Here is a 27,941-nt window from a genome sequence, read left to right on the forward strand (position 1 = left end):
CTATACTGAAGAGGTTGAAGGTTTTGTAAACAGTATTTCATATAGGCCTAAAGCTGTCATGGTCCTGGGTTTTTGTAGTTTGTTTCCTGTTTTATTTTGAAAATGTCACTCCTCTTGTGTCTTGTCTAGTCTTCCTTCCTGCCTATGGTTGTTTTCCTGCCTTCTGTGATTGTCTGGCCCCAATACATCTATGGCCCCGCCCTAATTGGTTCCACATGTGTCTAATGTTTTCCTTCCAAAGGTCTGGCTTGGAAAGATAGAACACACAAAGAAAAACTGCTCTCAACTTGTAGGATACTTTACGCTGATGCGGTAGAGAACCTACATGATACAGTAGAAGTAGAGTAGGACAGTGTTCTCTTTCTTTGACAACATAAACGTCTTCAGGTTGTTTATTTGGCCACTTGGACATGAAGGCATTCCAGGTATGTAAGCATGTTTTCATTTTTATTTTGGTTTTAACCAAAAGACTGGACCCAGTTTAACCATATGAACTATTCTAACTTTGATGTGAAGGTCGTGCTTGTTCTCCTCCTGACTGCTGCTGCAGCTGATGGTCAATCTTTCCATTTTGGCAAATGTCCCCAGCCATGTGTTCAAGAGGACTTCAATGTTACAAAGGTAATATAATGATGACTTTTGTCATGTGTGTATTGATTTGATCGGTCATTTATGCAGTGTTGATATAAACAAGTAGAGGTTTAGTGTCTTATTGAAGGAGATGCCGCTGATTAACAACCTTTGTGCTCTTCCCCTTCTAGTATATGGGCACCTGGTATGAAATAGAGAAGCTCCCAGCTATTTTTGAAAGAGGACAATGTAACCAAGCTACATACAGTCTGCTCCCTGATGGGACAGTCAAAGTTCTCAATGCAGAGCTGCTGTAAGGATTAAAAGTTTCCTATAATCATCTGTTCATCCTTCACTCTGCATGGATTTGAATTTCTTGTACCATTCAAATTAAATCCTTATTTACAATAGTTGTCGTTCTCTTCCTCTCTCCACAGGTCCAATGGGAAGATAAACTCAATTGAGGGTGTTGCCAGAGTTAAAAACTCATCTCAACCTGCTATTCTGGGTGTCAGCTTCTTTAAAGGTAAATACATTGTAGATTTAAAGGTCCCATATTGTAAAAAGTGAGATTTTCAGCTCTTTTACATTATAAAGCAGGTTTAAGTGCTTTATAAATACTGTTAAACTATCAAAACGCTCAATATACAGAGAAAAACACACAGCCCGTATTCAGAAACTGTGCGTTTGAAACAAGCCATTAGGATTTCTGTCCATTTGTGATGTCACAAATATACAATACTTAGACCATTACGCAGTTTTAAACGTAAACATTCTAAATGTGTTCTAGTTTATTTCCTGTTGCAGTGTATGTTAATGACATCAGCTGACAGGAAGTAAACATGGACCCAAACTGTTGCCTAGCAATGCAATTCCGTTGAAATGCACTAAAACGGAGCGTTTCGGACTGAATACAGGTATATTCAGGCAGACAGTATGAGGAAAATAGAGTGTTTTTGAACATTACAGCATGTAAACATGTTCTAATAGAAACAGAAATACAAGTATAAACCTGAAATGGGCATGATATGGGACCCTTTTAAAAAAATTTAACAACTATGTTTTACCAGAATACGTTCTATTTTATACTATCCATATCTGTGTCCAGGTGTCCCCGATGGTCCCTACTGGGTACTCTCCACAGACTACCAGTCATATTCTCTGGTGTACTCTTGTTCTAACTACTTGGGACGACTTTTCCACATCGACTTCGCCTGGATCCTGGCTCGCACTCGGGTGTTGACTGACGACGTCATTGACGGGTTACATGATAAACTGGCTTCTGCTGGTGTGAACATAAACCGCCTCACAGTCAGTAATCAGACAGGATGTGATGTCATGACCTGAGGCTTTAGCAGTGCCAAAACTATGGGAAGAGTTCATTATGTAATAAGAAGGGACATTTTGTTTTTTGTAATGAAGATGCATTTATGCCTCAAGATCTTTCTGATGTTTAGGTCCATGCACACAGCATAACATGGTGCCATGTTTTGACAGATTTGATTGATTGATTGATTGATTCATGGAGTTGTATAGCTCAATGGAAATAATGATATTCTTATAGTGTTATGTTGTAAATTCCAGCTGTAGGACTTCTGGTTTTCATGTCAAATATAAACTCTGAACATAAGATAACAAATATGGCTACAGCTCAGGATCCTTATATTCCCCTGAGATTAACTAAATACAACAACATTTTAAAAAAAAACATATATTGTTTTTTTTGTGTGAAAAAGGAGAGAGAGAAAAAGAGATATTCACATCTTGGTTTTAATTATTTATTACAACGACATTACAAGGGGTCCGGGGACCACCAGGGGTCCTTGAGGGAGTTCCAGCGGTCCACAGAAAAATGGAGAATAGTTTATTTTCACTATAGAAGTGAGCCCAATGTGAAGAGTGACTATTGTGATCATAGGTTTCACTTCCTCCATGGTTATCTCCTCAACTGTAGTTGACAACGGTAGAATTTTGGTTTAGACCATAATAACCAAAATATTTTTAGATGGAGATCCAAAAAACAAAATCTTATCAATTTAGGGGTCCTTGACTCAAAAAAGGTTGAGAACCACTGTTAGGCTAAGTTTGTATGTAGTAACACCTTAAAACATCATTGCAGTCAGCTTTTCCTTTAATTGGAATAATAATCTTTATTAATCTAGCACTTTTCAAAACACAGTTCCAAAGTGCTTTACACATTTTAAAACACAAGGATAATGAAATGTACTAAAACACATAAAAACCCAAAGGGGTAAAGCAACTAAAATGTCATAAAACATAAACAAAATCACAGAAAAGCAATTCTAAAAAACTGAGTTTATAAAAGTGATTTAAGAGAAATCATCACCACAGAAAATATCATATATAATATGTTTGCATTTTGCTTGATATTTTTCATTAATTTGTGGAAAAACAAAAAGAAAATCCTAAACACATTTTACTTTTAATTCTAATAATAATCTTTATTTAAATAGCACCTTTCAAAACACAGTTTCAAAGTGCTTTACAATAAAAAAACAACACATTTAAAACGCAAGGATAACAAAATGTACTAAAAGCCAATAACTAAACATAAAAACCCAAACTAAAATGTCATAAAACATAAATAAAATCACAGAAAAGCAATTCTAAAAATGTGAGTATTTTTAAAAGGGACTTAAAAGAAAAATCATCACCACAGAAAATATCATATATAATATGTTTGCATTTTGCTTGATATTTTTTCATTTATTTGTGGAAAAACAAAATGAAAATCCTAAACACATTTTACTTTTAATTCTAATAATAATAATCTTTATTTAAATAGCACCTTTTAAAACACAGTTCCAAAGTGCTTTACAATAAAAACAACACATATAAAACACAAGGATAATAAAATGTACTAAAACACATAAAAAAAACCAAATGTGTAAAACAACTAAAATATCATAAAACATAAATAAAATCACAGAAAAGCAATTCTAAAAAAAGTGAATATTTTAAAAGGGACTTCAAAGAAAAATCATCACAATAGAAAATATTATATACAATATGTTTGCAGTTTGCTTATTTGTGGTAAAACAGAAAGTCTATAAACCAGGTCATTTGAGGACAATGCTTTTATTCTGAAGGAAGTAGCCCGGAAGTGACGTAAACAACGAGATGGCGACACCAAGAAGAGCTGCTTCACTATCTTACAGTTTAACTTTAAGAAAAACTATCTTATTGTTGTTTTGTATTTCTCTACCGGTTTATTCTACAGCTAATAGAAATGACAGACCCATCATTGGTGAGTATAAACATTATATAAGCCAGCTTCACTACATGTTGTTGCACTTTTGGTGTAAATAATGAGTCAGAGTGAGTTAAAAACACCAACATAGACTAGTAGGTTGTTGATAAAACAAAGCGCCAGGTGAACCAGGACAGTTTAATGTTTGTTTATTATCTGGCCTCTGTGTTTTGAGCTATTTGTTGTGTTGTTTCTGTGTATGAAGTAGTTATGTGTCCACCAGTGGTAATTCCCATTTTGCCCAGTAGGTGGTGTAACAGGTGCACAGTCATCTAGTGATGGGAATTCCGGCTCTTTTTAGTGAGCCGGATCATTTGACTCAGCTCACCAAGAAGATCCGGCTCTTTCGGCTCCCAAACGGTTCTTCATTTTACCACCTCTGCCTTTTATAATTCAGACAAATTTAGCTTCAGCTGTTTTGACCTATGATTAGTATGTGTGCACATATATCACCTAAATTATTCAATATAATTATACTAAACCTTATAATTTCCAGAATACCATAATTTTACAAGCTGCTTCGGTTCCGACTGTCACTCATATTGTCTGCTATTCGCGCACCGCACTCCTCTTTCTCTCCTCCTCTCTCTCCTCCTCTGTACCTGTAGACCGTCAGCGCGCCGCGCACCCCCGCCCCTCCCTGCTTGATGGTATGATCCTTGTCTGTCATCACCCGATTGGTCGCACTGACGTCATTAACACAACATTCAATCACAGTCAGTGCATGGAGTGCCCGTGGCGCGGAGAAGATCGTCCTATCATTCTGCCTTGAATTAATTAACCCTCCTGTTGTCTTCGGGTCAAATTTGACCCATTTTCAAACTTCATTATATCATAAATATGGATGTCTTTCACCTAATTGCCCCAAAATTACATAGATGGTTCCCTTATATGGTCTTTGCAAAAATATAAATAATGACCACTACTTTCGTTGAATTTGGGGTATTTTATCCAAAATTATAGCACATGTGGTGTTCCTGGGTCAATTTTGACCCGGTGGTGCAATGTGTCAAACCGTCATTAAACTTTTTTTTAATATTATAATATTTGTAATATTCTGACTAAACTTTGACATATACCAGTCTGTGATTATCCATCAACGTTATTCCTCCATTTTTGAGTATAGTCCAAATAATTCATAATTTCTGCATTTTTTCTTTAAAAAAAATGAGGTTTCATTTCATATAAATTAGGTTTATTGACCATGAATTCCCCAAAAAAATGTAAAACTTGTGGTCATGAGTTGAAATGAAGTTGGCCAAAAAGGTGTAATCCAGAATTGGGTGATAATTTATAATGTATACTTTAAAATCAGTCAAACCAGACCGGGTCAATTTTGACAACAACAGTTGCATGGTCGACGGGAAGACAACAGGAGGGTTAAAGAAAAAAAAAAGAAAAAAACGTCTCTCGGACGGGAGCCGGCTCTTATCGTTCACCTAAAAGAGCCGGCTCGTTCGTGACCGACACATCGTTACAGTAATCACAGAGCAGGTGTGTTGAAGAGGCACACGGTTATTTTTATTTTATAATTTTTTTTTTATTGAAGATAATTAATTTACAAGCATGAAGGCATTGTAATCTAAACTCAATACTTATAACTTAAATTATAAAAAAATAATATAATAACAAACTGGTTCTGTTTTTCTCTCAAAAGGTGTCCTGGCTCAGGAAATTCGTTACCCCAAAGCAAATCAAACATCTTACATTGCTGCCTCTTATGTCAAGTTCCTGGAGTCAGCAGGAGCGAGGGTTGTGCCCGTCATGTGAGTAATCATCTATCTGTCTACTGTCGTTCCTCCAGTAGATACATCAAGAGATTTTGTAACATCCTGAGGATGTTTATATAGAAGTGTTCTTGAATTGAAACCTTTAATGTGCCCTTTTCATGTCCACAGGATTAACCAGACACTGGAGGAGTACAAGACACTGTTCAACTCCATTAACGGGTAAATGTCTTATAAAATAGCAACATTTTCTCATCCCAACTCGTCACATACCGCCGCTTTGTCACGCCACCTGGCGTCACTTTATTTTCAATACCACTATAGGTACCCTTGGCGTCACTTTAGGGTTAGGCAACAAAACCACTATAGTTAGGTTTAGGAACAAACTACATGGTGAAGATTAAAACTACTACGTTTGTTCAGTGAAAATGAAACTGAATGTTGTGAACACGGGACACGAATGAACAGCTGATTGTAACGTGATGCATAGGTAACGAACAGCGGTCTCATGGATGAAAGCCTTATGTTTGTTGGACCCAACCATTTCCCCTGTCTTCCGCCATGTGTGTCTTTTTGCTTTTTAAACTATGTCACCACGCTCCTGGCGCACTTTCTATGAGCGTTTACTTTTGCCGTGAATGGGTTTACGTTGGAACGCCCGGTACGTTTCATACTGGCACTAAAAAGGTGCCTTGCGCTTCGGTACCGAACACTGACAGCTGTGGCAAAGCCTCGGTATTTAACGCCCTGGAAATGAGAACAGGCTGAATATAGTAACTAATTTAGCTGTCAAACCCTCCATGTTAGGTTTGGGGAAGTGTATTTCTTAATTAATAATGCAATATATGTATGTGGTCATTTATAAATGATGTATTTGATGACCGTTCAGTATGTTTCAGAAAAGGAAAAAATTAACTTTATGTACACGGGTGGACAAAATAACAGAAACTTTATGATACCATTAAAGCACTGCAGTTGGGGGAAGGCCATTGTACTAATTTTTTAATGTAATGGACATTTTAAAGGGATAGTTTGGGTGTTTTGAAGTGGGGTTACTTATTCATAGTCAGTGTATTACCTACTGTAGATGATGGTCGGCACGACCCCAATTTTAGAGAAACGGACAGCAAAGCAATGTACTACAGCAAAACGTATTTTAGTGATCTGAAAGATAAAAAATCTGTTTAAGTGTACGCTATATTTAGAATATTTTCGCTGCTTTACCTTGCCTCGAGACAGCTATACAGTCTGTGTCACGACGGGAACTGAGCCGTTATCTATGCTCTTGCCAAAGCCACCAGACTCAATTGGAAAAAAAAACAGTAATTTAACCTTGTAGAAAACGATAGCTCCTGGTCTACCGCTGCGTCGATTGTTAGTTTGTTTGTCTTATTGTGTGACTTTGGTGAATCTGAACTAACCAAGGTCACACAGTAAAACAAAAAAACTAACCGATGTTTTACCTCCCGTGTTCTGGGAGGTAAAATCGCTGTTTTTTTTTTGTTTTTTTTACATGGAGTCTGGTAGCTTTGGCAAGAGCATGCAGTTCCCGTCTGAAAGGGACAGGGAGTTCAATCAACAACTTTGAAGGCCTCTGAATGTTTCCTATTGTTTTGTCCACCCCATGTACTGCATGTATTTTTTTTTGTTTTTAAAAGATAGAGAACATTTTGGTTCTTTGAGAGTCACAACTCCGTTCTTGTGTGTTGTGTCTTTTGTTAACAGGATCCTTTACCCAGGCGGAAGTGCCAGCATCACATCATCTGGTTATCAACGAGCTGCTAAAGTCTTTTATGATCTTGCTATTGAGGTAAAAGTGTAACAAATTAGTAACTAGGTTTTAGTGTGTTGATGAGGAGTTATGATGCAGACTGTATGTGATGTTTCAGGCAAACAAGAGAGGTGACTATTTTCCTGTGTGGGGCACCTGTCTTGGATTTGAGCAGCTGATCTATTTGACGAGTGGAAACACGCTACTGACGTTTACCAATACAAGTGGTGTGCCATTGCCTCTGAACTTCACTAACGGTACGGCTTTGTCTTAATACTGATTCCTTATCAGTGAGAGAAGTCTTAATCAGCAGTGAGTGGATGAATACAGTTATCTTTAGCTCTGAAAATCAAGGTTCATCCTAACTTTGGTGGATGAACCTTGTTGGTTAAAGTGTTTATTGTTAGGAAATGTTTTATTTAATTAAAATGACCTAAACTAGTTGTTTCCATCCATGATCTTAAGTCTTTAATGAGTTATCTAAACATAACAGTTATGTTGACGAATGTGCAGAAGAGGCTAAAAGGCCATGTTTGTGTTGTTGTAAAGTTGAGCAATATAATATCAGTTTCCATGTCAAGGTTGTACCAGCACCAGTTATCAGAGTTTACATGAAAAAAATGTACCTTATTTATGTTAACCACTTAAAATATGACCTGAAATTGTGTATTTGTTTGAGAAAAAATGACATTATTATTAATAATAATAACCCGTTATGGCCCATTTCCAGACACCAAAGACAGCAAGATGTTTAAAGGCTTCCCAGACGAACTCATGGAGGATCTGGCTTCTGAGCCGCTTACAGAAAACTCTCACAAGTGGAGTTTGGCAGTGTTGGTATGTCATTCATTACCATTATGCATTACCCACAAATATATATAAAATGGAGTGCAGTGCAAGAGCCACGGCACTGCTAGAGTACACCATTATATTATTGGTTTGTGGTGAAATAGGAGCCATTTTTCTCAGAACATGGAAAGCAGAGAAAGAGAAAACAGGGTCTAGTTTAATTGGGTGCATTGTAACTTTCTCTGTTGGTTTCTTTCAGACTCATAACACAAATGAGGAGCTGAAGAAGTTTTACAAAATTCTCTCCACAAATACGGATGGAGAAACAGAGTTTGTGTCAACAGTGGAAGGTAGTTACAACGCAGCATCAATTTATCAGAACAAGTTTACAGCAAAATAACACTGGAGGGAACTTTTTTAATGAGTACTTTCTCTTCTCTCACCTCTCGGCAGCATATGATTACCCAATTTATGCGACACAGTGGCATCCAGAGAAAAATGCATTCGAATGGACAAGGCCTTTCATACCACACTCTCCATCAGCAGTGAAGACTACCTTCTACATGGCTGAATTCTTTGTCAATGAAGGTATGAACACAGCATCATTTTTGGTTCCTTAATTACATAGTCAGTAGCTGCATGATAAGGCCTTTCTGATCTGTAAATCTTATTGTTTTCTCTCCTCTCAGCCAGGAAGAACTTTCACAGATTTGAATCAGAAGAGGAGGAGAGAAAAGCGCTGATATACAACTACAATCCTGTTTACACTGGGGACCGGAGAGTCTTTGAGCAAATCTATTTCTTCTGATGTCTGTTTGCGGAGAAGTTTTTCCTTTTTCATCAGCTGATTGGCTGTCATAATCACGTGTGTAGGGATTTGGCAGTAACAGGTTTGGTTATTCGCAAATTAATTAATAAATAATAGAATTATTAATATTAATAAAAATTATCAAACATGAATAATAAACGGTGCACCACCCTGGAATCGGGTACCAATAACCAAAATGTTAATATAGTCTCATTAAATATACTAAACTATCAATTTGGAACGTTGATTAATAATTAAATTAATAACTATAACCAAAATAGATAGTAAAGGTTGAAGGATATCGGAGTTCTTGACATAGCAGAGGTTGGCATTATTCACTCTTGTACAACATTAAACAGAACAGCATGTATATTCCACAGTCATTTATTTACAAGATAATAAAGGTTTAAAACACAATATTAATCTAACTAAATTAAACAAACCAAACAAGACATTTTACCATTTTCTGCCATTTTTTAGACCAAACAACTCATCAATTAGTTGAGAAAATTAATCAACAATGAAAATAATCATAAGTTGCAGCCCTAATTTATACATGAAACATGAATCTTGATGCAGGGCAGGATTTATGTCAAATGATGCTTTGTGGATGCTGTAGACCCTGGGTCTACAGCTGAGTAATTAGATACAGATACCGACACTGCAGATAGTAACATTTTTAGGAATTTTGCGTTGAACATTTGAATGTTAACGGTCTACATTTCGATGATGTGTACAATTACCAACATAAAATATAATTACTTAAAGCTGCAGCATTTATTAACATAGCATGCACTTTTCCGGCCTACAAACTGTGTTTACATTAACCCCCGTTTAGGCTACCTGTTCAGCACCAAACGGCAAAGAAACAGTTAACAACTGGCAAGTGAACATAGTGGAGCATTTAGCACCTTTAATAGCCAGAATATTAATTTATTGGAGACCAAAACAGAGTTGAAAAGAAAGTAATTTGTATGTGATGGGTCACCAGAAACATGACTCCAAATAAATGCTGCTAATGTTGTTGTGTGTCTGCTAGACCAGTGGTTCCTAACCTTTTCCTCAAGGGACCCCTTATCTATCACTGAGTAAACGATGACCCCTGACTAAGTAGCATATTTTATTGATATTTCATATTATATTCAACAGTACAGAATAACTGATAAACTTAACTATCAACCCAGATAATGAACGCAAAACAAGTTTGTGTACAACGAGCGATGTGGATGAATTTTGAGCAGATTATTTCCTGTGAATAGTGAATCAGAGATGATTATTTGTGGTGACTATTTAGGAACTTTTAATACAATTCTCTGTCTGTATAATGTATTTTTATTTGTACCAATCATACCTACTTAATAGGCTTCTTTTTTGACAAATTCAGTGTTTTTTTTCTCCCTGACGCTCGTCCATTGTTCTATTATCTCTTTGGTTGTTTTAACTGTGTACTTTTCTAATGCAGGACGTCAGGTCTTCACCGTGCCCTTATCCTATATCTCAATATATTAAATAATAATCCAAACTTTAAAAATAACAATTTTATTTAGTTTTATTCACAAAAATTAATGAAATGCTGAGATATAGGCCAACTGTACAGTATATTTAACAAAAATGTTGTCTTACACCCCTTAAAACCAAGAAGGCCTTGAAACCCCCCTGTGAACCCCCGGGTTGGGAACCAGTGTGCTAGACATGTAAATAGGAATTTGTTTGATAACATGTAACAACTTTATACAGTGATAGTATGTCAATGTTCTTTTTTTCGCTGCCAAAAAAATCAAAAGCTTTAAAATTCATAATAAAACAGATGAACCAAAAACACTGAAGGCTGATAAAATATATTTATTTTATTGTAACATTTACCTTAATGCCACAATCTGCCATTAATCTCATTCTATGCTTTGGATAACAAAAGATGTTACTGTTGGCATTTATAAAGTCCACTTTCAGCTAGCTTTATATTTAATGGGCAGATATAGTGATAGATTTGGTGTTTTTTATGCTGCAATTTTGTGACACTTACTGGCCAACATATATTATACACCCATACCAATATAGATCCCTAAAACGGAAGCCAAAACATCTTGATCGCCACCCGGTGGCTGGCTGGTATACATTATACACCCGTACCAATATACCTGAGATTATCTCAAATTGGCCAAAAATAAAGGCCATGTAAATCTACCAGCTGGGCTCTAGTCTGATCTTTCAGCACCCTGGAGAGAGACACAAATACTGAAATATGTTTCAGTATGCAAGCAAAATGCAAGACCTGTATTACTGTAATCTTTCAGAGTAAAATAATCTCATTGGTTTTACTCTGGAGTCTCTAAATCCATTTTAACCTCCTCTATATGTTATCTGTGAAGGCTAAAGGTTAAAGATTTTGTAAACATGTAGCTCAAATATGTGTCCTTCCAAAGGTCTGACATGGAAAGAAAAAAAGGAATTGCTCTCAGATTATGCTGCACTGATTATTCAGAGTACGTGATACGGTACTAATAGAGTAGTACAGCGGTACTTACTTTGCTTTGAGTCTTTTTCAGGTTTCTCATTACATCAGAATTTCTTTTGAGAGTTTTTGGCCACTTGGACATGACGGCATTCCAGGTACTGTAAGCATGTTTTTCATTTAATGACACAGACAATACATTTTACACGTTACAAATGCTGTATCAATCCACTGACATTGAGTGGATGTTATTTCACTCTAATTTTGGATTTAAGACTGGACCCAGTTTAACCACATGAACTATTATATCTTTGATGTGAAAGGTCCTGCTTGCTCTCCTCCTGACTGCTGTGGCAGCTGACGGTCAGTCTTTCCACCTTGGCCAATGCCCTGAGCCATCTGTTCAAAAGGACTTCAACATTACAAAGGTGAAATACTGATGACTTTTGCCATGTATGTATTGATTTTGTTCATATTGGTCATTTGTACAGTGGTGCCATTTTTGCCTATTTGATATTTAGTTGATATAAACAAGTTGGTTTGATGTCTTATTGAAGGAGATGCCATTAAAACACAGCTGCTGACCTTTGTGCTCTTCTACTTCTAGTATATGGGCACCTGGTACGAAATAGAGAAGCTTCCATTTCCTCGGTTTGGAAATGGAAAATGCAACCAAGCTACATACAGTCTGCTCTCTGATGGGTCGGTCAAAGTTCGCAATGCAGAAGTGCTGTAAGGATTGAAGTGCCCAGCTGCTGCTTAAATTAAAAACAATGTTTCCAACATTTTTATATGGCTGAAGTAGCCTATATTCATCTGTTCATCCTTCACTCTGCATAGGAACAAGTATGGGTGTATTTTCTTTTTCTTGTACAAGTCAAGTGAAGTTGTCATTTTCTCCCTCTCGTCCTCTCTCCACAGGTCTAATGGGACGATAAACTCAATTCAGGGTGTTGCCAGAGTTGAAAACTCATCTCAACCTGCTATTCTGGATGTCCTCTTTGTTGAAGGTAAATACATTATTTGGTTGTTTGTTTTTTTAGAAAATTTAACTAGAATAATAATGACCTTTATTTGTATAGCATGTCTCTAAAAACAATGTTTACATACAATAAAACCCCAAAGCAGCAATAAATAAATGAATATAAATAAAAGTTAATATCTAAGGTACAGATACAGCTAAACACACCAACAAACAGAGATACTGTACAAAACCTAAATAAGCATAGGGAGTGAATCATATAAAAGCCTGTTTTTAGAAGGGATTTAAAGGATTGAACTAATTTTGCTAGCCTAATTTCCTCAAGCAATTTAGTCTTACCAAAAGAGTCTTGCCTGAGGATCTACTGTACAGTAAGGCTGCCTTCCGGCTCATTAAAAGCTCAGCAATAGCCTATAGTATACTAAATATGCAGTACATATCAATTCTGAATTTTACTGCCAGCTTTAGCCGGAGCAGAGACACTAAGACTGGAGTGTTTTGGGGCGGCTTTAGCTGATTGAGCGAGACAGTGAACCTCAAGTTTCTCCCTGGGCGCTTTACAGCTGCCCACTGCCCCTAAATGCTTAGGTTGGGTACCTGTATGTATATGACAAATGTAATTAAGTTGAACTAATATGGTGTCTGCATCTAGTACCAGTTAACATTCTATAGAGAGAGTTTCAATAGATTAGAAGAGATGAAATAAAAGCATGAATCACCTTCTCTAAATCGGCATGAGACAGGTATGACTTGATTTTTGAGACATTTCTCAGCAGGACTGCACAACTCACTTAACCTGCTCCTCAAAAGTCACTGTCAAATATCCTAAAAATAATGGTTAAGTTTCTGCGTGTATTACTATCAGTAATATAGTATGTTTTACTATTATAAGACAATACAGAATACCTTTCATTGTTCTATTTCATATCATTCTTATCATCAGGATATCAAGGTGGTCCCTCCTGGGTGCTCAACACAGACTACCAGTCCTATTCGCTGGTGTACTCTTGTTCTGACTATGGAACTTTCTACATTGATTATATCTGGATTCTGGCTCGCACTCGGGTGTTGACTGAGGACGTCATCGGCCGGTTACATAATGAGCTGACTTCTGCTGGTGTTAACATAAGCAGCGTCACAGTCAGCGATCAGACTGGATGTGACCAGACCAGAGGTATGATCAGCCAAAAGAAAAATTGGGAACAAGGTTCTGTTTTGAACTGTTGAATCACAGTTGTAAGGTTGAACATTAACATTAAAGTAAACCAATGTGGTTTTATCAGTGCCAAAACAATGGAAAAAGTTCATTACTAACCAATAATTAGGGGCATTTGTGCCTTAAGGTCTTTCTGCTGTTGTATAGTTGTATAGCTCAGTAAAATAATCAAGTTATTATCGTGTATTGTGTTGTGGGTTACAGCTTTAAGGCAAATGGCAAATGTAAACATTGAATATAAGCTAACAGCTCATGATCATTATACTCCCCAAAAAAATATCTAAATAAAATTTAAAAAAAAAATAAATAGAAAAAAAGAGTTCAATTTATTCTGCAAATATATATTTTAATTGTTTGTTTTTTTATGTTGTTGCAACTTAAAATTGTTATTACACAGCTAATTGTTTCTTTCATGTACAAGATAATTCATCCAATTCTGGTTGTAGACTTCAAGATAAAGGTATAACAATTAAGTTAAAACGTGAAACTACATAATATTCAACACATCCCTCAAAATCCCCAAATGTTTATGTATCATTAAAATACAGCTTTTTAAAAATATGTTGAGAGCATCTAGTGCTGGAGTAATGAAGTCATTAGACTAAAATGGACATTTCACAATTTACTTGGATAACTTTTTTTTTGGAGAATAAATAATTGGAATAATTATCTCCACAGGAAATATAATACAGAATGTGTTTGCATCTTGTTGGTTACTTAAAAGTCCAAAATAAAAATCTATAAACAAGGTCATTTGAGGTCAAACGTGACTCTGAAGGAAGTAGCCCAGAAGTGTTGTGGACAACGATGTAACCTGCCGCCAACATGCTACAGTGTTGTTTTACATTTAGAATAATAATCTTGTTCTTGTTTTGCATTTCTCTTACATGTCTAGCCAAGAGGAATGACAGACCCATCATTGGTAATTTTATTAACATGGTATTAACTGCAACATTAAATTTGGCTAACTTACATTTTGATAGGCTCAGTGACAGCATGCTAACAGAAGTGTCATTACTACCTATGAGTGTTTAAACTGGTTGTGTTTTTCTCTCAAAAGGTGTACTGTCTCAAGACATTCGTTACCCAAAAGGAAATCAAATATCTTACATTGCTGCCTCTTATGTCAAGACCCTGGAGTCAGCAGGAGCAAGGGTTGTACCCGTCATGTGAGTTATTATTTAACCTTTTCCTAACTTCATTCTACATAACATCATTTGCAACACCAGTGCTCTTGAACTGAAACCTCCCCTTTTTTAATTCCTGCAGGATTAACCAGACACCGGAGGAGTATAAGACACTGTTCAACTCCATTAACGGGTAAATGTCTTATAAAATAGTTAGCAGTCATGGCCTCTATGCTAGGTTTGGGGGAATTTATTTAAAAAATTAATAATGATGAGATTTATTTATGTGGTTATTTATAAATGGCTTTTGACAAAAGAACATTTGCTGACAGGTTCATGTGGTCTACAGTATGTTCCAGAAAAGTAAATCAACTTTATGTACCGGGTGGATAAAATATCAGAAACTTTAGTTTGGATAAAGTCATAATGCTCAGTTTTTGTTGAGATTTAGTTCAATATAATAGACAATTTTAAGGCCCTTTTTATGAGACAAATATCCCACAAAGAATTTGGTTTTCCAATGCTATTTTTCGGTGTTTTGCCCATGACATCAGGACTTTTACCCTTACCACGTTACATAATTCTGCTGTGTTTATGACTGATACACCAGTAGAAACTGCTGTAAATCTTAATTACAATGGCAGATAATATAGGTTAAAAATAAAAATGTTAAAGTATATATATATATATATATATATATATATATATATATAATTGTCAATATATTACAATACTGGTATGACAACTTTTATAAACAATTTTTCAAGGCAACATTAGGTTACTAACAGATGTACAAAGAAGCTATATAGTAAGCACCAGCTGAATATTTTGAGCATTTCTTGCAAACAGAATTATATAATGTGGAAAGTGATAAACTCACAAAGTGACTGACGACACATAAACCTCAAAACATGTCACACACTTAAAAAAATAAATAAAATACAGAACATTTTGTTTCTTTCGTGACTCAGCTCCTGTGTGTTGTCTTTTGTTAATAGGATCCTTTACCCAGGCGGAAGTGCCAGCATCACATCATCTGGTTATCAACGAGCTGCTAAAGTCTTTTATGATCTTGCTATTGAGGTAAAAGTGTAAAATATTAGTAACTAGGTTTTAGTGTGTTGATGCTGAATTATGCTGCAGACTGTCTGTGATGTTTCAGGCAAACAAGAGAGGCGACTATTTTCCTGTGTTTGGCACCTGTCTTGGTTATGAGCAGCTGACCGTTTTGACGAGTGGAATGAACTTACTGTCACGTACCGATACGAATGGTGTGCCATTACCTCTGAACTTTACTGATGGTATGTCTTTGTCTTAATAAATATACTACTGATTACTCATCAATGAGAGAAGCCTTAACGTTAAATTAATACAGTTACATTCAGCTCTGGATATCTAGGTTCAAGTCCTAACTTTTGAAGATTTTGTTTACAAGTGAAGTGTTGCCCAAAAGTGTGAAGCTATTTTGTATTTAGAACATTATCCGTGTGTTCAAATCCAAACGAGTTTTCTAGATATAACAATTAGATTGCCAAATGTGATGAAGAGGCAAAATGGTATGGAAGCCCTGAGATAGCATTGCACTGAGATTTTTTTATTTTTTTTTATTTTTCTGGTGTTCTAAATGTGTTTCTCTCCTTTGTTTATGAGTTAACAACTGATAAAAAAACTTTGCCAGGATAATCTTTCTAAGTTCCTTATAAAAAGTTTCCTCTGTGAAAAAAAACGAAAAAAAAAACTAATTTTGGCCACAAGAGGCTGAAGTGCACCACTACCCCATGTTCTCAATAGGACTTAAAGTATTATTTTTTTTCTCCCATGTGAGTTTTAATCTTTCCATGCACTCTAAACACAAGGTGCATATATTGTGTGTTAGCAAGTTATGTAAATTGATATATTATTTATTATGTAAATACTCATTGAAATGAATATTACAACAACAAATACTGGGATAAATGATGCTGACAACAACAAAAAATACACCTCCCAAAACCTTTTTCCACCTCTTTCACAGATGAAAAAAGGTACTTAGAAAAACAATCCTGTCAAAACCTTTTTTTTTTCCACCTGTTTCACAGATGAAAAAGCAAATTTATGGGAATTAACAAGATTATCCATAAAAAAATATTTTTTTTCACCTTATAGTAGTAAACGAGAGAGAAAATAATTTAATTTAGACTTAGAAAATGGATCTCACTTGCCTCTCAGGGCTTCCGTAAAAAGGTCATGTTTACTTTGTTGTAATGTTGACTTAGTCAAATATGTGGGGGAGCAACATGATATAAACATAAATTTTTCCACTAGATACAGTATTATCTGCATTTTAGTGCTATTGCTTGTTTCACAGAAATGTAGACTATTAATTATTTATCATATTTTACAGGACAACAATAGACCTTTACATCAACCCGTTTAAATATCTGATGAAAATACACATTTGTCTTAAAATATCTCATTTTGTTATTCATGATACATATTAATGTTACGACCCATTTCCAGAAGCCAAAGACAGCAGGATGTTTAAAGATGTGCCAGCTGAACTCATGGAAGAACTGGCTTCTGAGCCACTGACTGCAAATGTTCACAAGTGGAGTTTGTTAATGTCGGTACGTCATTCATTACTATTATGATGAGAAAACACGAGAGCAGTATAAGAGCCACAGAACCGCTAGAATACACAAATATTACTGGTTTGTTGTGAAATATGAGCTTTTTTTCCTGTTAGCCGGTGGGGTTTTTTGGTACCATCTGATGGGAATGATGCTCGTAGAGAAAGTGAAAACCGGGTGTTGTTTTATTGGGTGCATTGTAACTTTCTTTGTTGGTTTCTTTCAGACTCAAAACACAAATGAGAAGCTGAAAAACTTTTACAAAGTTCTCTCCACGAATATGGATGGAGAAACAGAGTTTGTGTCAACGGTGGAAGGTAGTTACAACGCAGCATCAATTCATCGGAACAAGTTTACAGCAAAATAACACTGGAGGGAACTTTTTTTAATGAGTACTTTCTCTTTCCTTACCTCTTTAAAGCATATGAGTACCCAATTTATGGGACACAGTGGCATCCAGAGAAAAATGCATTTGAATGGAAGAAGTCTTACGTTCCACACTCTCCATCAGCAGTCAGGACCTCCTACTACATGGCTGAATTCTTTGTCAATGAAGGTATGAACACAGCATCATTTTTGGTTCTTAACTACACAGTCAGTAGTTACAGGATAGAGCCTTTGTGATCTGTAAATCTTGTTTTCTCTCCTCACAGCCAGGAAGAACTTTCACAGATTTGAATCTGACGAGGAGGAGACTAAAGCGCTGATATACAACTATAATCCTGTTTACGTTGGGCCTGAGAGTGTCTTTGAGCAAATCTATTATTTCTGATGTCTGTTTGCGGAACACTTTTCCTTTTTCAATAGCTGATTGGCTGTCTCAGTCACGTGACTCGTAAATGTTTGCAGATAATTTTACTTGTTTGTTTGCATTTGCTGCTCATTCCATCTGTAACTAAACAAGTATTAAGTAAAAAATGTCAAATTGTGCTTTGTGGATGCCGGGTTTACAGCTGAGTGAATAAATGCTATAACAGAATGCCTATTGTGATAATTTAAGGAATTCACATTTACCAATATAAAATAGAATTTATTAACATGTTAATGTCCTCACTATGAAAAAAGCAGTGGAAAAATGTTCTCTGTTCTCCTTTGCAATAATAATCACAGAGCTTCACTTTTTCCACATTTTGTTATGTTACAGCCTTATTCCAAAATGGATTAAATTATTTTTTTTCCTCAATTTTACACACAATACCCCATAATGACAAAGTGAAAAAAGTTTGTTTAAAATTTTTGCTAATTTATTAAAAACAAAGAACGAAAATATAACATGTACATGTAGGGATTCTACTTTAGTAGGTTTTGGTTATTAGCAAATTAATTAATAAATAATAATAGAATTATTAATATTAATAAAGATTATCAATAAACATCAATAATAAACGGGGCACCACCCTGGAATCAGGGACCAATGACCAAAACGTTAATATAGTCTCATTATATATGCTAAACTATCAATTTGGAACGTTGATTAATAATTAAATTAATAACTATAACCAAAATAGATAGTAAAGGTTGAAGGATATCGGAATTCTTGACATAGCAGAGGTTGGCATTATTCACTTTTGTGCAACATTAAAGAGACCAGCGTGTATATTCCACAAACATTTATTTACAAGATAATAAAGGTTCAAAACACAATATTAATTAACTAAATAACTAAACTAAACAAACCAAACACTGTGTGTGTGTGTGTGTGAGAGAGAGAGAGAGAGGGGGGGGGAAACAAGATGGCGTCTTGTTTCAAAATGTCTGTATGGCCTACAAACAAAATGGCGGGCGCTGTAAAACTACAAAGATGGCGGAATCAAAGATGGCCGCCAGCATGTCATCACGTAACCTCTTTGTTCTTCTGAGCACATGTGCTCAAGAAGGACACATAGGGGGGGTTGATGTGGGTTTAAGATTATCTGAAGCTGTATGTTTATGTTTAACTAATTCACAGTTTCTGTATGTGATCTTTATGTGTGTTAGATATGCAGTGGGTTAGAGAAGATGGTTAGTTTGCATGCAAGACCTTGTCTATGTGAAGCATAAACTAAACACATCAGATGTGGCGAAGCCAGTTACCCAAAAATCAAATACAGATAAATCACCACAGTCAAACTCAATGAATAACATTAAACATATTAATACAGGTACATTCTAGAAATCAAAGTTTAACTGTCTTGCTCAGCCATGTGCGATTGCTAATGCTAAGGCCCAGTACGTTACCGATGGAAGAACAGGGTTTGTAATTCCATGTGTTGAAGTTGTGGTTCCAAGTCAAAGAGGTCATCTTTGCTGTTAGCTTGGTGCTAACTCTCCAGTAGCTTGATAGCTTGAAGTTAGCTGGTGAAAGGCGGGCACTCGCGTCGTCTGCCTTTTGGTTCCTTTTGTTGCTATGGCTGTTTCCTAACAGACCATAGATCAGAAGCAGAACTGTTTTGCTAGTTCTGGTCTGGAGAGCTGTGATGAAGAGTAGAAAGAGAGCAGAGCTGCTTCCGGTCTGGAGCGCAGCATCTCACCTCAAACAGGTCAGCTTGTTGAGGAGAATGAGTAGAAAGAGGAGGAACAAAGGACATTCCTCTGGTTTTGTTCTGTGTGAATTTCACACCTCTGTGTGAAATGTTACTGTAGCCAATGAGGACTGAGCTGAGTCCTGTGGTCAAGGATCATGTTACTGAGGTCATGAGGTCACTTGAAACCAGCCAGATGCTGGGTCCCTACATACGTAAGTATTCACAGCCTTTCCTCAATACTTTGTTGAAGCACCTTTAGCCGCAATTACATCCTCAAGTCTTTTTGAGTATGATGGTACAAGCTTGGCACACCTATTTTTGGGCAGTTTCTCCCATTCTTCTTTGCAGGACCTCTCAAGCTCCATCAGGTTGGATGGGGAGCGTCGGTGCACAGCCATTTTCAGATCTCTCCAGAGATGTTCAATCGGGTTCAAGTCTGGGCTCTGGCTGGGCCACTCAAGGACATTCACAGAGTTGTCCCGAAGCCACTCCCTTGTTATCTTGGCTGTGTGCTTAGTGTCGTTGTCCTGTTGGAAGATGAACCTTCGCCCCAGTCTGAAGTCCAGAGCGCTCTGGAGCAGGTTTTCATCAATGATGTCTCTGTACATTGCTGCATTAATTTTTTCCTCGATCCTGACTAGTCTCCCAGTTCCTGCGGCTGAAAAACATCCCCACAGCATGATGCTGCCACCACCATGCTTCACTGTAGGGATGGTATTGGCCATGTGATGAGCGTGGTTTCCTCCAGACATGACGCTTGGCATTCAGGCCAAAGAGTTCAATCTTTGTTTCATCAGACCAGAGAATTTTGTTTCTCATGGTCTGAGAGTCCTTCAGGTGCCTTTTGGCAAACTCCAGGCGGGCTGTCATTTGCCTTTTACTGAGGATTGGCTTCCGTCTGACCACTCCACCATACAGGCCTGATTGGTAGAGTGCTGCAGAGATGGTTGTCCCTCTGGAAGGTTCTCCTCTCTTCACAGAGCAATGCTGGAGCTCTGTCAGAGTGACCATCGGGTTCTTGGTCACCTCCCTGATTAAGGCCCTTCTCCCGCAATCGCTCAGTTTGGCCGGGCGGCCAGCTCTAGGAAGAGTCCTGGTGGTTCCAAACTTCTTCCATTTACGGATGATGGAGGCCACTGTGCTCATTGGGACCTTAAATGCCGCAGAAATTTTTCTGTAGCCTTCCCCAGATCTGTGCCTCGACACAATCCTGTTTTGGAGGTCTACAGACAATTCCTTGGACTTCATGGCTTGGTTCGTGCTCTGACATGCACTGTCAACAGTGGGACCTTATATAGACAGGTGTGTGCCTTTCCAAATCATGTCCAATCAACTGAATTTACCACAGGTGGACTCAAATCAAGTTGTAGAAACATCTCAAGGATGATCGGTGGAAACAGGATGCACCTGAGCTCAATTTTGAGTGTCATGGCAAAGGCTGTGAATACTTATGTACATGTGATTTTTTCGTTTTTTATTTTTAATAAAACAAATTTTCAAAAAAACTTTTTTCATGTTATCATTATTGGGTATTGTGTGTAGAATTTTGAGGAACAAAATGAATTTAATCAATTTTTGGAATAAGGCTGTAACATAACAAAATGTGGAAAAAATGAAGCGCTGTGAATACTTTCCGGATGCACTGTAAATCTACCAGCTGGGCTCTAGTCTGATCTTTCAGCACCCTGGAGAGAGACACAAATACTGAAATATCTTTCAGTATTCAAGCAAAAATGCAAGACCTATATTACTGTAATCTTTCAGAGTAAAATAATCTCATTGGTTTTACTCTGGAGTCTCTAAATCCATTTTAACTGCTCTACATGTTATCTGTGAAGGCTAAAGGTTAAAGGTTTTGTAAACATGTAGCTCAAATATTTTCCTTCCAAAGGTCTGACATGGAAAGAAAAAAAGGACTTGCTCTCAGATTATGCTGCACTGATTATTCAGAGTACGTGATACGGTACTAATAGAGTAGTACAGCGGGCTCTTACTTTGCTTTGAGTCTTTTTCAGGTTTCTCTTTACATCAGAACTTCTTTTGAGAGTTTTTGGCCACTTGGACATGACGGCATTCCAGGTACTGTAAGCATGTTTTTCATTTAATGACACAGACAATACATTTTACACGTTACAAATGCTGTATCAATCCACTGACATTGAGTGGATGTTATTTCACTCTAATTTTGGATTTAAGACTGGACCCAGTTTAACCACATGAACTATTATATCTTTGATGTGAAAGGTCCTGCTTGCTCTCCTCCTGACTGCTGCGGCAGCTGACGGTCAGTCTTTCCACCTTGGCCAATGCCCTGAGCCATCTGTTCAAAAGGACTTCAACATTACAAAGGTGAAATACTGATGACTTTTGCCATGTATGTATTGATTTTGTTCATATTGGTCATTTGTACAGTGGTGCCATTTTTGCCTATTTGATATTTAGTTGATATAAACAAGTTGGTTTGATGTCTTATTGAAGGAGATGCCATTAAAACACCGCTGCTGACCTTTGTGCTCTTCTACTTCTAGTATATGGGCACCTGGTACGAAATAGAGAAGCTCCCAGCTCTGTTTGGAAGTGGAAAATGCATCCAAGCTACATACAGTCTGCGCACTGATGGGACGGTCAAAGTTCGCAATGCAGAAGTGCTGTAAGGATTGAAGTTCCCAGCTGCTGCTTAAGTTAAAAACAATGTTTCCAACATTTTTATATGGCTGAAGTAGCCTATATTCATCTGTTCATCCTTCACTCTGCATAGGAACAAGTATGGGTGGATTTACTTTTCTTGTACAAGTCAAGTGAAGTTGTCATTTTCTCCCTCTCGTCCTCTCTCCACAGGTCTAATGGGACGATAAACTCAATTCAGGGTGTTGCCAGAGTTGAAAACTCATCTCAACCTGCTATTCTGGATGTCCTCTTTGTTGAAGGTAAATACATTATTTGGTTGTTTGTTTTTTTAGAAAATTTAACTAGAATAATAATGACCTTTATTTGTATAGCATGTCTCTAAAAACAATGTTTACATACAATAAAACCCCAAAGCAGCAATAAATAAATGAATATAAATAAAAGTTAATATCTAAGGTACACAGATAAACACATCAAAAAACAGAGATACAAAACCTAAATGTGCATAGGGAGTAAATCGTATAAAAGCCTGTTTTTAGAAGGGATTTAAAGGATTGAACTAATTTTGCTAGCCTAATTTCCTCAAGCAGTTTAGTCTTACCAAAAGAGTCTTGCCTGAGGATCTACTGTACAGTAAGGCTGCCTTCCGGCTCATTAAAAGCTCAGCAATAGCCTATAGTATACTAAATATGCAGTACATATCAATTCTGAATTTTACTGCCAGCTTTAGCCGGAGCAGAGACACTAAGACTGGAGTGTTTTGGGGCGGCTTTAGCTGATTGAGCGAGACAGTGAACCTCAAGTTTCTCCCTGGGCGCTTTACAGCAGCCCACTGCCCCTAAATGCTTAGGTTGGGTACCTGTATGTATATGATGAATGTAATTAAGTTGAACTAATATGGTGTCTGCATCTGGTACCAGTAACAATTCTATAGAGAGAGTTTCAATAGTTTAGAAGAGATGAAATAAAAGCATGAATCACCTTCTCTAAATTGGCATGAGACAGGTATGACTTGATTTTTGAGACATTTCTCAGCAGGACTGCACAACTCACTTAACCTGCTCCTCAAAAGTCACTGTCAAATATCCTAAAAATAATGGTTAAGTTTCTGCGTGTATTACTATCAGTAATATATAGTATGTTTTACTATTATAAGACAATACAGAATACCTTTCATTCTTCTATTTCATACCATTCTTATCATCAGATATTCCAGGTGGTCCCTACTGGGTGCTCAACACCGACTACCAGTCCTATTCGCTGGTGTACTCTTGTTCTGACTATGGAACTTTCTACGTTGATTTTACCTGGATTCTGGCTCGCACTCGGGTGTTGACTGAGGACGTCATCGGCCGGTTACATAATGAGCTGACTTCTGCTGGTGTTAACATAAGCGGCATCACAGTCAGCGATCAGACTGGATGTGACCAGACCAGAGGTATGATCAGCCAAAAGAAAAATTGGGAACAAGGTTCTGTTTTGAACTGTTGAATCACAGTTTTAAGGTTGAACATTAACATTAAAGTAAACCAATGTGGTTTTATCAGTGCCAAAACAATGGAAAAAGTTCATTACTAACCAATAATTAGGGGCATTTGTGCCTTAAGGTCTTTCTGCTGTTGTATAGTTGTATAGCTCAGTAAAATAATCAAGTTATTATCGTGTATTGTGTTGTGGGTTCCAGCTTTAAGGCAAATGGTAAATGTAAACATCGAATATAAGCTAACAGCTCATGATCATTATATTCCCCAAAAATTATCTAAATAAATTAACAACAAAAAAATAAATAGAAAAAAAGAGTTCAATTTATTCTGCAAATATATATTTTAATTGTTTGTTTTTTTATGTTGTTGCAACTTAAAATTGTTATTACACAGCTAATTGTTTCTTTCATGTACAAGATAATTCATCCAATTCTGGTTGTAGACTTCAAGATAAAGGTATAACAATTAAGTTAAAACGTGAAACTACATAATATTCAACACATCCCTCAAAATCCCCAAATGTTTATGTATCATTAAAATACAGCTTTTTAAAAATATGTTGAGAGCATCTAGTGCTGGAGTAATGAAGTCATTAGACTAAAATGGACATTTCACAATTTACTTGGATAACTTTTTTTTTGGAGAATAAATAATTGGAATAATTATCTCCACAGGAAATATAATACAGAATGTGTTTGCATCTTGTTGGTTACTTAAAAGTCCAAAATAAAAATCTATAAACAAGGTCATTTGAGGTCAAACGTGACTCTGAAGGAAGTAGCCCAGAAGTGTTGTGGACAACGATGTAACCTGCCGCCAACATGCTACAGTGTTGTTTTTCATTTAGAATAATAATCTTGTTCTTGTTTTGCATTTCTCTTACATGTCTAGCCAAGAGGAATGACAGACCCATCATTGGTAATTTTATTAACATGGTATTAACTGCAACATTAAATTTGGCTAACTTACATTTTGATAGGCTCAGTGACAGCATGCTAACAGAAGTGTCATTACTACCTATGAGTGTTTAAACTGGTTGTGTTTTTCTCTCAAAAGGTGTACTGTCTCAAGACATTCGTAACCCAAAAGGAAATCAAATATCTTACATTGCTGCCTCTTATGTCAAGACCCTGGAGTCAGCGGGAGCAAGGGTTGTACCCGTCATGTGAGTTATTATTTAACCTTTTCCTAACTTCATTCTACATAACATCATTTGCAACACCAGTGCTCTTGAACTGAAACCTCCCCTTTTTTAATTCCTGCAGGATTAACCAGACACCGGAGGAGTATAAGACACTGTTCAACTCCATTAACGGGTAAATGTCTTATAAAATAGTTAGCAGTCAAAGCCTCTATGCTAGGTTTGGGGGAATTTATTTAAAAAATGAATAATGATGAGATATATTTGTGGTTATTTATAAATGGCTTTTGACAAAAGAACATTTGCTGACAGGTTCATGTGGTCTACAGTATGTTCCAGAAAAGTAAATCAACTTTATGTACCGGGTGGATAAAATATCAGAAACTTTAGTTTGGATAAAGTCATAATGCTCAGTTTTTGTTGAGATTTAGTTCAATATAATAGACAATTTTAAGGCCCTTTTTATGAGACAAATATCCCACAAAGAATTTGGTTTTCTAATGTTATTTTTCGGTGTTTTGCCCATGACATCAGGACTTTTACCCTTACCACGTTACATAATTCTGCTGTGTTTATGACTGATACACCAGCAGAAACTGCTGTAAATCTTAATTACAATGGCAGATAATATAGGTTAATAATAAAATCTTTAATATATATATATATATATATATATAATAATTGTCAATATATAACAATACTGGTATGACAACTTTTATAAACAACTTTTCAAGGCAACATTAGGCTACTTACAGATGTACAAAGAAGCTATATAGTAAGCACCAGCTGAATATTTTGAGCATTTCTTGCAAACAGAATTATATAATGTGGAAAGTGATAAACTCACAAAGTGACTGACGACACATAAACCTCAAAACATGTCACACACTTAAAAAAATAAATAAAATACAGAACATTTTGTTTCTTTCGTGACTCAGCTCCTGTGTGTTGTCTTTTGTTAATAGGATCCTTTACCCAGGCGGAAGTGCCAGCATCACATCATCTGGTTATCAACGAGCTGCTAAAGTCTTTTATGATCTTGCTATTGAGGTAAAAGTGTAAAATATTAGTAACTAGGTTTTAGTGTGTTGATGCTGAATTATGCTGCAGACTGTCTGTGATGTTTCAGGCAAACAAGAGAGGCGACTATTTTCCTGTGTTTGGCACCTGTCTTGGTTATGAGCAGCTGACCGTTTTGACAAGTGGAACGGACTTACTGTCACGTACCGATACGAATGGTGTGCCATTACCTCTGAACTTTACTAATGGTATGTCTTTGTCTTAATAAATGTACTACTGATTACTCATCAATGAGAGAAGCCTTAACGTTAAATTAATACAGATACATTCAGATCTTGATATCTAGGTTCAAGTCCTAACTTTTGAAGATTTTGTTTACAAGTGAAGTGTTGCCCAAAAGTGTGAAGCTATTTTGTATTTAGAACATTATCCGTGTGTTCAAATCCAAACGAGTTTTCTAGATATGACAATTAGATTGACAAATGTGATGAAGAGGCTAAATTGTATGGAAGTGGGGGAGCAACATGATATAAACATTAATTTTCCCACTAGATACAGTATTATCTGCATTTTAGTGCTATTGCTCATTTCACCAAATTGTAGACTATTAATTATTTATCATATTTTACAGGACAACAATAGACCTTTACATCAACCCGTTTAAATATCTGATGCAAATACATATTTGTCTTAAAATATCTCATTTTGTTATTCATGATACATATTAATGTTACGACCCATTTCCAGAAGCCAAAGACAGCAGGATGTTTAAAGATGTGCCAGCTGAACTCATGGAAGAACTGGCTTCTGAGCCGCTGACTGCAAATGTTCACGAGTGGAGTTTGTTAATGTCGGTACGTCATTCATTACTATTATGATGAGAAAACACGAGAGCAGTATAAGAGCCACAGAACCGCTAGAATACACAAATATTACTGGTTTGTTGTGAAATATGAGCTTTTTTTCCTGTTAGCCGGTGTTTTTTTTTGGTACCATCTGAGGGGAATGATGCTCGTAGAGAAAGTGAAAACCGGGTGTTGTTTTATTGGGTGCATTGTAACTTTCTTTGTTGGTTTCTTTCAGACTCAAAACACAAATGAGAAGCTGAAAAACTTTTACAAAGTTCTCTCCACGAATATGGATGGAGAAACAGAGTTTGTGTCAACGGTGGAAGGTAGTTACAACGCAGCATCAATTCATCGGAACAAGTTTACAGCAAAATAACACTGGAGGGAACTTTTTTAATGAGTTACTTTCTCTTTCCTTACCTCTTTAAAGCATATGAGTACCCAATTTATGGGACACAGTGGCATCCAGAGAAAAATGCATTTGAATGGAAGCAGTCTTACGTTCCACACTCTCCATCAGCAGTCAGGACCTCCTACTACATGGCTGAATTCTTTGTCAATGAAGGTATGAACACAGCATCATTTTTGGTTCCTTAATTACACAGTCAGTAGTTGCAGGATAGAGCCTTTGTGATCTGTAAATCTTGTTTTCTCTCCTCACAGCCAGGAAGAACTTTCACAGATTTGAATCTGACAAGGAGGAGACTAAAGCGCTGATATACAACTATAATCCTGTTTACGTTGGGCCTGAGAGTGTCTTTGAGCAAATCTATTATTTCTGATGTCTGTTTGCGGAACACTTTTCCTTTTTCAACAGCTGATTGGCTGTCTCAGTCACGTGACTCGTAAATGTTTGCAGATAATTTTACTTGTTTGTTTGCATTTGCTGCACATTCCATCTGTCCAATCTGTAACTAAACAAGTATTGAGTAAAAAATGTCAAATTGTGCTTTGTGGATGCCGGGTTTACAGCTGAGTGAATAAATGTGTAGCC

General features: G+C 36.6%; 2 protein-coding genes across 6 annotated transcripts; both read left to right on the forward strand.

Annotated features, from left to right (window-relative positions):
- The first annotated feature begins 209 nt into the window (after positions 1–209).
- On the forward strand, positions 210–27,938 carry LOC119480662 (gamma-glutamyl hydrolase-like). Of its 4 annotated transcripts, none has more exons than XM_037757148.1 (15): positions 210–425; positions 517–621; positions 762–883; positions 1,008–1,096; positions 23,662–23,892; positions 24,830–24,856; positions 24,995–25,103; positions 25,204–25,254; positions 25,614–25,703; positions 26,042–26,129; positions 26,209–26,347; positions 26,847–26,953; positions 27,183–27,273; positions 27,378–27,512; positions 27,611–27,938. In XM_037757148.1, the coding sequence occupies exons 1-15, from the start codon at positions 411–413 to the stop codon at positions 27,727–27,729; spliced, it is 1,518 nt and encodes a 505-aa protein (XP_037613076.1). In that variant the 5' UTR covers positions 210–410; the 3' UTR covers positions 27,730–27,938. The 4 variants fall into 4 exon arrangements, with proteins under 4 accessions (XP_037613076.1, XP_037613078.1, XP_037613079.1 ...); XM_037757150.1 differs by having other exon boundaries at positions 26,045–26,129; XM_037757149.1 differs by lacking the exons at positions 210–425; positions 517–621; positions 762–883; positions 1,008–1,096 and adding exons at positions 21,763–21,905; positions 22,071–22,175; positions 22,355–22,476; positions 22,665–22,753.
- ggh (gamma-glutamyl hydrolase (conjugase, folylpolygammaglutamyl hydrolase)) lies at positions 3,696–18,301 on the forward strand. Of its 2 annotated transcripts, none has more exons than XM_037757152.1 (9): positions 3,696–3,838; positions 5,499–5,607; positions 14,856–14,906; positions 15,712–15,796; positions 15,876–16,014; positions 17,213–17,319; positions 17,549–17,639; positions 17,744–17,878; positions 17,976–18,301. In XM_037757152.1, exons 1-9 carry the CDS (start codon positions 3,712–3,714, stop codon positions 18,092–18,094), a joined length of 963 nt encoding a protein of 320 aa, XP_037613080.1. In that variant the 5' UTR covers positions 3,696–3,711; the 3' UTR covers positions 18,095–18,301. The 2 variants fall into 2 exon arrangements, with proteins under 2 accessions (XP_037613080.1, XP_037613081.1); XM_037757153.1 differs by lacking the exons at positions 14,856–14,906; positions 15,712–15,796; positions 15,876–16,014; ... (2 more) ...; positions 17,744–17,878; positions 17,976–18,301 and adding exons at positions 5,740–5,790; positions 7,294–7,378; positions 7,458–7,596; ... (2 more) ...; positions 8,582–8,716; positions 8,818–9,092.
- Positions 27,939–27,941: the final 3 nt, after the last annotated feature.

Source organism: Sebastes umbrosus, chromosome 21 (genome assembly GCF_015220745.1).
Source record: "Sebastes umbrosus isolate fSebUmb1 chromosome 21, fSebUmb1.pri, whole genome shotgun sequence".
NCBI classification, from domain to species: Eukaryota; Metazoa; Chordata; class Actinopteri; order Perciformes; family Sebastidae; genus Sebastes; species Sebastes umbrosus.